Source organism: Prionailurus bengalensis, chromosome D1 (genome assembly GCF_016509475.1).
Source record: "Prionailurus bengalensis isolate Pbe53 chromosome D1, Fcat_Pben_1.1_paternal_pri, whole genome shotgun sequence".
Lineage (NCBI taxonomy): Eukaryota > Metazoa > Chordata > Mammalia > Carnivora > Felidae > Prionailurus > Prionailurus bengalensis.
In genome coordinates, this window is record NC_057346.1 from 65688868 (window position 1) to 65701209 (window position 12342).

The following is a 12342-nucleotide window of genomic DNA, read 5'->3' on the forward strand; positions in this document are numbered from 1 at the left end:
CTTCCAAATTAATCACAAGAAGTACTTCTATTACCAGTAGCCACTGAGTGGATTTATATGCAACTAAGTGCATGCTCAGCAGGCTCATTTTGGAGGTCTAAGACAATCCCATTGGGAGAGGTGGAGTGAAACTAGAGTATTACTTTATACAAGTAAAAGCAAATGCAGATTGTTTCCTTAGAATTTGTTTGGAAGGCCAAGCAAAGCATCTACTCACCCAGTTTGACCTCGAAAGGCACAACAATTTCCCTGGGGTGGAAAGGAGATACTTGTAACACCAAGAGTAATGATGTATTTTCCCCTGTATCCACTTTGTGACCTTCCCCAAAGATATGTGCCTACCTTGCAGAAGCAGGCCAAACTCATAATTTGCATAAGGGCTTAGAGGACCTTTTATATCCACCTCTCGTTAACATAAAAATTAACGTGCATGGGTGACATCTGTCTTTTATTGATTCAATCAATATATTGGGAATTTAGCAGCAACTTAATGGCAAGCAGTTACAAAAATCTCCTATTCTTCTACATTTAAAATAAGTTGTCTTAAATAATCTACACCAACCTAAAATCACAAGAACACATGTGAATGGCTGAAGCACTTCTGCTGTTATGCCTATGGCAAGTTTATTAGTAATTTCCTAACAAAATCTCCTAGTGCAAAGTGCACATAATTATTTGGGACCTCCATCACCATATTTGGCTCTCATTTTCTCCTACAAATAACTGTGCCCAAATACAAGAATGTGAAGTAAAACTGAGCAAGTATGCCCACCACCTTGCTTTGAGGGCGCGTGCTCCTCTAAACAACTCTCAAAAACCTCGAGTTAACTGCAGCCACAGCTCGCCATCAAGCCTGTTGGTGGCTGTTCTTAACACTAGGCTGCCTTGAAGATCCCTAGCTCCGAGGTTAAACTGGTGCAAACACATGGCAGGGCTCAGCGGGGCTAAAAGACTAAAAGCTCGACATAGTCCTGTCCTTTCCCCCTCCCGTCTCCTCACTTTAGCGCTAGAAAGAGCAGCTCTGTGTTTGTACTATTCACCTGTGGAGGGAACCTTAGAGTTTCTTTTTGGTTCTAGACACGGCATTGGATTTAGCAATGTATTTGGTTGCCGGTCCTTGGCTTGACGTCATGGGGGATTTCTCTGGTTCTCCCTTGAGTCCGGCTGGAAAGTTTCTGCTACATGCAGAACTTGCATGCTTCGAGTCCGAGTTGTCCGCGTTTTCCTTCTTACTGGTCACAGGAAATTTCTTTGCATAAGCAGTGGACTGGAAATAAAGGGAAAGGCCTGGATTACTTTTCAGACACGAGGCAATATCTATCAATTCAAAGAAGCAAGGGACTACAAAGTTGCCCAGGATTTGCAAGGCGGAGCACTCTCCAGAGGGGAGATAGAAACTAATCCCATTGTAGGGCTGTTATTAAATGCCCAAGTAAGTTCGTTTAGCACTTTCAGGAAAACAGAACTGTTTAGGGTTTGGTGTAGTGCAAACTACAGGCACAATTTCAGATCCTCTGCCATGTGAAACAAAAGTAAACATCTGGCAACATTTGCATAGGGAAGCTGGCCAGGACATAACCATACTCATTTCATCTTTACAGAATTCCAGGCCGGCCCTGGCACATGTACGGCTGACCTGACAGGCACAGCACAGCACAGCTACGCCTCCTGACCTGGGGACAGTCGCTGCATATGGCCCACTCCTCGCGCTCTCACCATTCTCTGTGCTCACTCCGGAGCCTGGCTTCAAATCCCGGTCACACCACGTGGGCAGGTCCACGGACCTCTTGGAGTCTCGATGCCTCACGGGTAAATGGGGAAAACGTATTTGCACGTTTACTACATGGGTTTAGTATGAGAATGCACTGAGATAGAGGCCATGAAAGTACTTCTTCAAGGCACAAAACAAACAAAAGGGGTCTCAATAGGCAATTGTGTTTTCTCAGGTCACCTCACCCCACTGTCAAGGAAACAGTCTCTGATTCTGCTGTCATTAGGGAAGCAGAGTCCATTTTAACCTTAGACCCATTTTATAAGTAATCACTTCTCTGGGCGCCATGGTGGCTCAGTCGGTTAAGCTTCTGACTTTAGCCCAGGTCATGATCTTTTCTTTTTTTAATGTTTATTTATTTTTGAGACGGAGAGAGACAGAGCATGAACGGGGGAGGGGCAGAGAGAGAGGGACACACAGAATCGGAAGCCGGCGCCAGGCTCTGAGCCATCAGTCCAGAGCCCGACGCGGGGCTCGAACTCACGGACCGCGAGATCGTGACCTGAGCTGAAGTCGGACGCTTAACCGACTGAGCCACCCAGGCACCCCGGCCCAGGTCATGATCTTAATGTTCTTGAGTTTGAACTCCATGTGGAGCCCCGCATCAGTCTCCACCCTGACAGTGCACAGCCTGCTTGGGATTCTCTCTCTCTTCCTCTCTGCCCCTCCCCCACTTGCATTCTCTAAGTAAATAAATAAATAAATAAACTTAACAATGACAACAAAAAAGAAGTGAGCACTCCTCATGAAATGAAGCTGAGCACAGAGTTCTAAAAGAGCAGAGAACGTATTAGGAGAAGGGGACACAAGCAAGGTGGGGGATGAGACAGGGGAGAATAGACACAGCAGGCCTCACAGACACAAAATGGTCTGGGAAGGGCTCGTAAGTTTAACGCTCTGGCAAACGCAAAGTTACTCTACATCTGGATCAATAATCAGGTTAACAATTTTCAAAGAATCTGAAAAGACTACATGTAACACTGTACAAATAAACCTGGTGTTTCTTTGATCACTCAGGCCCTTGTGATACAAATGGCCATGTTTTATGCCCGGTAGTAGGCACTTAATATATATTTGTTCAATGAATAAGTGACCTCCCAGGGCAGCAGCAGAACTTCGGGTCATTTACGATTTTTGGTACCTGTATTTAAAGAAAGAGAACATTTACCTGACATTTGCTTATTGCAGACAGGCCTTAAATATGTGTCTCTTCAGAACATCACTCATGTAGGACTTCCTAACCATGTCTGCTAATTCGTGAGCTGGTAATTTTGTACATTGAAAAAAATTAATTTGTATAAATTTAGAAATGTAAAAAAGTCCTTTTCTCTATAGATTTGTTTCACCCACGAAAATGTCTACATTGCTTCTCTGTGTATTCTTTCACAAAATAGAAAATACTGAAAATGCATCAGCATTCCGTAACATAGATTGTAGCCTCTCACTGAAAACTCCCATGTTCAGCAATACGGTGAGGGTGAACTCCCCTAATGCTCCAGTAACCGGCCGGAGAGAAGCTGCGTTGTTTAGAATAGCACTGATCCCAAAGACAGGAAACCTATCTTGGAAATTTCAATTCATGAAAGTTTAATCCTATTAAAAGGTGAATCTAAGTGTAACCTTCACTCTTTTGATTTTCCACCTTTTGAGTGATCATCCAAGTAGTTGAGGAAATGTCTTTGAACACATCCACTACAACTACTGTTCTACAGAATAGGAACACAGATTCAGCCATTTTCTTTTTAATGTATTTATATTCATATGCAGCTCAACACTTCCATTCTTCTTCATGGTTCCATTTGTTAATGGACTTGAGTCATTAAAGTAGACTCAGAAGTTGCAGTCACCAGAAAGAAATACTCAGAGACAGTCTCTGTGGGCAGGGTTAGTGATGTAGATGATTTTTTCTTTTTCCCAAACGCATTAGAGGCTCTGGTGTTTTCTTCTTGGATAAGGTAACTTAAGATTATCCTCAGAATTTTCTGGCAAAGGGGAAAGAAAGAGAAAACTAAACCAGAATGTTTGCTTGCTTTAGTGCAGAAATATGGTATTCCTGTTTCATTCTAGAGCAAGATGAGAAAATATTCCTCAGCAACATTTCATTATTTTATTTATTTATATCTAATTTTAGTGATGTGTTTTTAAAATAGGTGGTACAACCCCATGATTTAATAGTCACAGTGTTAAAAATCTTCTCCCTGCCCCCTAGTTGACTCTGCTCTGCCCCACATCAGGGACAACCAATATTACCAATTTACAGTGTATGCTTCCAGAGAGTTCATGCATCTTCAAGCAAATATTAACTGGAACCAGATTGAATTGGTAGTCATTTCTGCTGGTCAAAAAAGCCTAATAATGGCAATTTCATATGGTTCCGTCTAATCCATATATTGACATGCTTTCTTCTCCCTGTTTTTACCCAAATGGTAGCCCACTGTAAGTGTTCTTTCACACCTTGATTTTTTTTCAACTAATGATTATTTTGAGGATCCTTCCACGTCCATATGTAAAGAGTTCTCATTCTTCTTTTTGGCTCTGCAGTATTCTCTTGTTTGAATATTTAGCCAGCCCCTTCACAATGGACATTCAGGTCGTTTCCAAACTTTTCCTAGTACAAATAATGCTTCTGTGAATAATATTGCACTTGTGCCATTTTGTACATGTGTAAGTATATCTACAGGCTATACATTTTAGAAGCAGGACTCCTGAGTCAAAACATCTATGGATTTGTAATTTTGAAAGGTATCGCCATATTGCTTTCCAGTGCCTCTGTACCAACTTATATTCTTACCAGCAACATATAAGTGCCTGTTTTCTTATTTCCTTTTCAATTTGGTATTTAATACATGTTAAAACTAATATAGTCAACCATGTTTTCTTTGAACTCCAAGTTGGCCCAAAACTGGCTGCACTGAAACAAATCTCAATACTTGTTCCTTTACTTCTTGGTAATATCAATGCAAATCTACTCACCTTTATACAGATGTTTATTGTAAATGCTTAGAAGCTTCTGTGTATATGTGTGCACCTTGTAAAACGGTGTGTGTGTGTATGTGTGTGTGTGTGTGTGTGTATGCACATGTGCACACTTTACCATTTCCCTGCTAATTTGCAGTTGCATTAAGTTTAGAATGCCATTGTTTAGGAATCAGAATTGTAAGAGCTTTCCTGAAGCCTCTGAGTCTCCCCTCTTAAATATCACCTCTGATATTTGAAACTGTGCTCTGATGCTAACAAGACATGGATGCAGGCCGGCTCTCATGATGTCCTTTAGACTGAGCCGTAGCTTTCTTCACCAAGAGCCAAGCCACTCACTTCCTTGAACACAAATGGCCAAGGCAAATTCCAGCTTCCAGGCTTTTCTCTAGGAATATAAACAAATCTTAATGTTTCAGGGATTTCCTTTGTAGGTTATAGGTTATCTAAATTTTAGGTTTCTCTTTTTCTTCTTTCACAGTTGAGGGGATTCCTCAGGGATCTATGCTGTCACTGATGCAATTTTACAGTTTTGTGAGTAACGTGACAGAAAAATGAAAAGTGAAATTACCAAGGCTATAGGAATTACTAAGATCTTCTAGGTCATAAAAGGCAAATAGAAGGTGATGAGCTCCCATCCTGTTGTACAGAGGGGGAGAAAGATGAGAGAGGAATTCAATATTCAGTGCTAGGGGAAAAAGAGTTTAAATGATCATTATGAGATTGTTGGCCATCATTATCAGTCCAAAAAGGATCTACAAATCATTGTAGATTGTGCTCTGAAGATACTAGGGTAACATACCATTGCACAGTGATCAAGAAAACCTAGCTATCATCAGAAAGCATTTTAGAAATAAAGAAAAAAATCCTTTATCCTTACATAAAATCATGAAGAATTCATACCTGAAACACTGCAAATCAGCTTGAACAGAGATAAAGGAACCAGGAAAGGTTTACAGACAGGTCACTAATATGATTAATGGATGGAGGTTTCTTTACGAGAGAGAGCTCTTTAGTCTAAAAATATAAAGAATAGAGGACATATATAATCACAATCTGTAGAACACACAAGGGGGAAGATCTCAGCTCTGTGCTGTAGTCAAGATGGTTATACCAGGGGCGGCCCCAAACAGCATTTCAATTGTTCCTCATCTTTGACAGGCTCTTTCCACCTGGGACGGTTGAAGAATAGTCAGTCCTACTGGAGGCGGAATGATGGAAAAGATGACCTTACAAGGTTCCCTCCGGTTTCATCTTTTAGTAATTCAGCACCCATGGCCTGATTTCTTCAGCTCATATTATTAACCTTGGAAAGGGGCTCCATGTGTGCAAGGGGAGATATGTAACAAGAAAATTGGGCTAAATATACATATTTCATTATTCACTGGCATAACTTTAACCTGATGAACTCATCTGGTGATAATGGATGCAAAACCTGTAAGCTCTAGGCATATCCCTGCAAGTTAATACCAGTACATGATTACTAGAAACTGTTACCATTTCTCTGAATTTTGAGTAAAATACATGCTATTTAAGTAAAGTGGTTTATCGCCATAGCAACCATTTCTAGAGTCACACATTCAAATTATAGGCCTGCACAAGGTCCAAGTGACAGAACATTCTGATACAAGTTTTCAGCTCCAGTTTGCTTGCAATGGTCACCCACTTTCTCTTACATTCCTGTGGTTTTCAGAAAGAAGAAGGAAGGGAAAGAAAAACCAAAGGGAAGAAGAGTAATTAACTTCCAAATATATAGATTTCTTCTATAAGGCTATCTACATAAATAGCTGGGCCTTGTATGGAGTTAATGAAAATAAAATCTAACTTGCAAATCAGGGAGATATAAATTTCTCTTTTCTTTTTTAGTTGAAGTATAATTTACATACAGTAGAATGTACAAATCTCAAGTGTACAGATTGATGACTTTTGACAATGCATAGACCTGTATAACCAACACTCAATCAAGACATAGAACAATTCCCTACAAATTGCCCTGGGTCCACATCCCACTCAACTCCCTCCCATCCTGAGGCTACAGGTGTTCTGATATAGTTCAACATAATTACTTTTCTAAAACCTCATATAAATGAAACAACATACAGTATGTACTCTTTTGTGTCTGACTCCTTTTCCTTAACATGCTTTTTTAATTGAAATTTTTACTGAGATTTAAGAAAAAGAAATTTTTATTGAGATAATTATAGATGCTCATGGTATTGCAACATACGTTTTCGAGATTCATCCATGTATTAGTGGTTCACTCCTTTGTATTACCAAGTAGTATTCCATATTTTATGGATATACCACAATTTGTTTATCCATTCTTCTATTACTGGATATTTGGACTGTTTCCAGTTTGAGGCTCTTTATACATAAAGCTGCTATAAATATATTCTACAAATCCTTTTCTGAACTTATACTTGGGATTTCTGGGTAAATGGTAAGTAAATGCTTAACTTTATAAGTAACTGCCCAACTGGTTTCCAAAGAAACTCCATCATTTTGCACTCCACAAAGCAATGTAGGAAAATTCCAACTGCTCCAATATTTGCTAAATGGACTGGATTTTTTAGATTTTTGGCAATTCTAGAAAGGATATAGTGATATATGTTGTGGCTTTTCCTGTTATCATTTGCATCTTCCTGATAACTAGTGATGTTGCACATTTTTTTCACATTCTTATTGACTATTAGTGTATTTTCCTATCTGAAATGTCTGTTCAAATCTTGTGCATATTTTAAAAATTGAGTTGCCTTATTGAGTTGTAAGAACTATCTCAATATTTTGGATACAAGTCCTTTGTTAGATATATTTATTGCAAATATTTTCTCCCTGTCTGTGGCTTGCCTATTCTTTTTCTTAATATGCTTTAGATGAGCAAATGCACTTACTTTGAAGAAGTCCATTTGATCTGACTTTTAAAGATGCTTCCTGATGTTCTACGAAATCTTTGACTACTCTCAGGTTAGAAGATACTCTCCTATGTTTCTCTTAGGAGCTTTACAGTTTAGCTTTTAGATTTAGGTCTACTATCCATTTCAGACTAATTTTTGTGTATAGTGTGAGCTGGAGGTCAAAGTTCATTTTCCCTCATATAAGTATCATATTAGCTCAGTACTGTTTACTGAAAAAAAAAAATCTTTTCCCCTACTGAATGGCTTAGAAATCTGTCAAAAATCAATGGACTACCTAAGGGTGGGCCTATTTTTAGACTCTATTTTGTTTCCATGATGTATTTGTCTATTCTTACATCAATACCACATTGGACTGATTACTATAACTATATAGTAAGTGTTGAAATCAGGTCACATAAGTTCTCCAACTTCATTTTTTTGTGTTATTTTGGCTATTCTAGGTCTTAATGTATTTCCAAACAGATTTTAGAATCATCTTGTCAATTTCTAACAGAAAAGCGAAGTCTTAGATTTTAATTGGGATTGCTTTCAAGTCATAAATCACTTTGGGGAGAATTGACATCTTAACAGTATCAAACTTCCAATCCATAAACATAGTCTTTCTCTCCAAATATTTCCATTTTCATCAATTTCAATGTGTTGTGGGATTTAGAATAAATATTGTACACATATACTGTTAGAGTTAAGACTAAGTATTTTATGTTTTATGATATTTAAAATGGTATTTTAAGTTTTGCTTTCTAATTATTCATTGCTAGTATGTAAAAAGACTATATTTGTATATAGATTTTACATCTTGAAAACTGTTTAATTCACTTTTTGTAGATCCCATGGGATTTTTTTTTCCACAGTCAAAATAAAGACAGTTTTATTCTTCTTTTCCAACCTCTATAATTTTCTTTTATGTGCCTTGTTGCATTGGCTAAGATCTCTAGTACAATATTAAAGAGAAGTAGAAAGGGTCATCTTTGCCTTTCTCCTACCTTCAGTTGGAAAGTGTTCAATATGTCACCATGAAGAATGATATTAGATACAGAGGGTTTTGTTTTAATATAAAAATCCCTTAATATGTGAAAGAAATTCCCATCTGTTCCTAGTCTACTGAGGGTTTTTCTCATGTTTAAGTGTTGAATTTCATCAAATTATTTTTTTCAAAATTACTGAGATAATCATGTGGCTTTTCTCCTTTACCTATTTTTTTAATATAAATTATTGTCAAGTTAGCTAACACACAGTGTATACACAGCTAACATATAGTGTATACAGTGTGCTCCTGGCTTCAGGAGCAGATTCCCATAATTCATCACTTACATACAACACCCAGTGCTCATCCCAACAAGTGCCCTCCTCAATGCCCATCACCCATTTTCCCCTCTCCCCTGCCCTTCCATCAACCCTCAGTTTGTTCTCTGTATTTAAGGGTCTCTTATGATTTCCCTCCCCCTCTGTTTACACCTATTTTTTCCCCTTCCCTTCCTCCATGGTCTTCTGTTAAGTTTCTTAAATTCCACATATGATATCTGTCTTCCTCTGACTGACTTATTTCACATAATGCTCTCCAGTTCCATCTGCGTTGTTGCAAATGGCAAGATTTCATTCTTTTTCATTGCCAAGTAGTATTCCATTGTATATATAAACCACATCTTCTTCATCCATTCATCAGTTGATGGACATTTGGGCTCTTTCCATAATTTGGCTATTGTTGATAGAACTGCTATAAATATTGGGGTACATATGCCCCTATGAATCAGCACTCCTGAATCCTTTGGATAAATTTCCTAGTAGTGCTATTGCTGGGTTGTAGGGTAATTCTATTTTTAATTTTTTGAGGAACCTCCACACTGTTTTCCAGAGTGGCTACACCAGTTTTCATTCCCACCAACAGTGCAAGAGGCTTCCCATTTCTCTCATCCTTGCCAACATCTGTCGTTTCCTGTTGGCTGTTAATTTTAGCCACCCTGACCAGTGTGAGCTGATATCTCAGTGTGGTTTTGATTTGTATTTCCCTGATGATGAGTGATGCTGAGCATCCTTTCATGTGTCTATTGGCCATCTGGATGTCTTCTTTGGAAAAGTGTCTATTCATGTCTTCTGCCCTTTTCTTCACTGTATTATTTGGTTTTCAGGTGTTTAGTAAATTACTTATAGAATTTGGATACTAACCCTTTATCCAATATGTCATTTGCAAATATCTTCTCCCATTCTGCTGGTTGCCTTTTAGTTTTCTGGATTGTTTCCATTGCAGTGCAGAAGCTTTTTACCTTGATGAGGTCCCAATAGTTCATTTTACTTTTGTTTCCCTTGCCTTGGAAACATGTCGAATAAGAAGTTGCTGTGACCAAGGTCAAAGAGGTTTTTGCCTATTTTCTCCTCTAGGGTTTTGATGGTTTCCTGTCTCACTTTTAGGTCTTTTATCCATTTTGATATTATTTTTGTGTATGGTGTAAGAAAGTGGTCCAGTTTCATTCTTCTGCATGTTGCTGTCCAGTTCTCACAGCACCATTTGCTAAACAGACTGTCTTTTTTTCCACTGGATACTCTTCTTTCCTGCTTTGTCAGATTAGTTGGCCATATGGCGAATTATATTTGTTGATTTTGGATGTTAATCCAAAGGAATCCCAGGAATATACTGTATACTTGACCATGATGTGTCATCTTTTTAATATATTTCAGGATTGTTTGCTAATATTAGTTTGGGATTTTTATGTCTGTATTTGTGAGAGATATTGGCTAACAATGATCTTTTCTTATAATATCCCTGTCATATTTTGGTATTTAAGTTATACTTGCTTTATAAATGAGTTGGAAAATATTTTAAGAGTTTGTGTAACAAGCTTTCTCTTCTGTAAATATTCAGAAGAATTAACCAGTGAAATCATTTGAAATTGGAATTTTCTTTACTGACAACTTCTTAATTATGGATTCAATTTTTAAAGTAAATATAGAACTATTCATATTTTCTGTTTTGTATATCTACTTTGATGTTTTTTAAATAAATCTGAACATTTCATATAAATTTTTCATATAAATTTTCCAATTTGTTGGCACTAAGTCATTCACAATATCCTCTTGTAGGGAGAGTGCTTAATTTGTTGTTCTTTTTCTAGCTTATTGAGATGAAAGTTTAGATTCATTGTTATTGCTATTGTTTTAAACCATCAATATGATTTTATATTTACTCACATATTTACTCTTGCTGATGCCCTTCATACTTTTTTGCAATCAATATTTCTATCTGGGATTCTTTTATCTTGAGAATTTTCTTTGAGCATTTCTTATGGTAAGATATGCTGGTAACAAATTCTTCCATCTTTTTCATACTTGAAAACATCTTTTATTTTATCTTTATTTTTTTTTAAATATGAAATTTATTGTCAAAGTTGTTTCCATACAGCACCCAGTGCTCATCCCAACAGGTGCCCTCCTCAATACCCATCACCCACCCTCTCCTCCCTCCCACCCCCCATCAACCCTCAGTTTGTTCTCAGTTTTTAACAGTCTCTTATGTTTTGGCTCCCTCCCTCTCTAATCTCTTTTCTTTTTCTTTTCCTTCCCCTCCCCCATATTTTTGAAGAAAATTATCACCATAGAATTCCAAATTGGCAGTTTTTTAAGATTTATTTCTGTTTCCACTTAACACTTTAATGACATCACTCCATTGTCTTCTGGCTTCCATTATTTCTGTTGATGCATCAAATGCTGTTCCTTTGATGCCAACATGTTCCCCAGCCCCACCGTCCTAACCCTGGATGCTTTTACAATTTTCTCTCCCTAAAGAATTAGAGGACAGAATTCAAAGCAACCACAGACATAAGAAAGTAATGAGGGAATCCCTGAAAGGAGAGAGCCAGAGAAGGGGCATCTTAAATTCTTCCCAGCTAAAGAGAAATGAACTGACCTAAGGTTTGAACTGCTGGCTAAGAGAAAATTTGCAATTTGTACCCAACCAACTAATTGCCTGCTAAAACAGAAACATCAACACTTTTTGGAGGAACGCAGTTGAATCCAGAGTCAGCACAACATAACACTTCTAATCTCTAGGATACAGTCCAGAACTACTCAACAGAAATAATAATCAATAGAGACAAACCCTGAGGTGACCCAGATGTTGATATTAGCAAACAAGGATTTTAAAGCAGTTATTACAACAATTACCAATGATGTAAGGAAAAATATTCTTTGAGGAAAAAAGAAGGTCTCTGAAGAAAAATAGAAATAACAAAAAAGAATCAAGTGGAAATTTTAGAATTTAACATCTAAAATTAAATATTCACCAGGTAGGTTTAACAGAGAAATAGAGACTGAATCAAGCTGCAGGGAAACGATACCAGATGGAAAACTGGATTTTCAGAAATGAAAGAATAACAGAAATGGTAAAATACCTGGGTACATATAAAAGACAAAATTTCCTGGAAATATTTATGACTATTTAAAGCAAAATTAAAACATTGTTTTGTGGGGTTTATAATTATGTACCTATAATACATGTGACAATATTAGCCTAAAGGCAGGATAAGAGATGAATGGACCCAAATTAATATATTTTGAATTAAAAAAAAATTTTTAAATCCCAGCGGTTAATCTTATGACCACTATTATAAATTCTTGATCAGATATATTGTTTATATCTGTTTTGATCAATTATTTAGCTGTCATTTTTTCCAGGAATTTCTTTTGAGG

At 37.4% G+C, this 12342-nt stretch overlaps 1 protein-coding gene across 4 annotated transcripts in view; it reads right to left on the bottom strand.

Annotated features, from left to right (window-relative positions):
* Nucleotides 1–431: 431 nt before the first annotated feature.
* The window catches only part of STK33 (serine/threonine kinase 33), a 169731-nt gene continuing 157820 nt past the window's right edge, over nt 432–12342 (bottom strand). For 3 of the 4 annotated variants that reach the window (XM_043580572.1, XM_043580575.1, XM_043580574.1), the window contains one exon: nt 432–1267. In XM_043580572.1, the coding sequence (XP_043436507.1) occupies nt 1055–1267 (213 nt within the window). In that variant the 3' untranslated portion in view covers nt 432–1054. Of the gene's footprint in view, nt 1268–3497; nt 3754–12342 lie in introns of those variants that run through there. The other variant, XM_043580573.1, reaches the window with a different exon arrangement.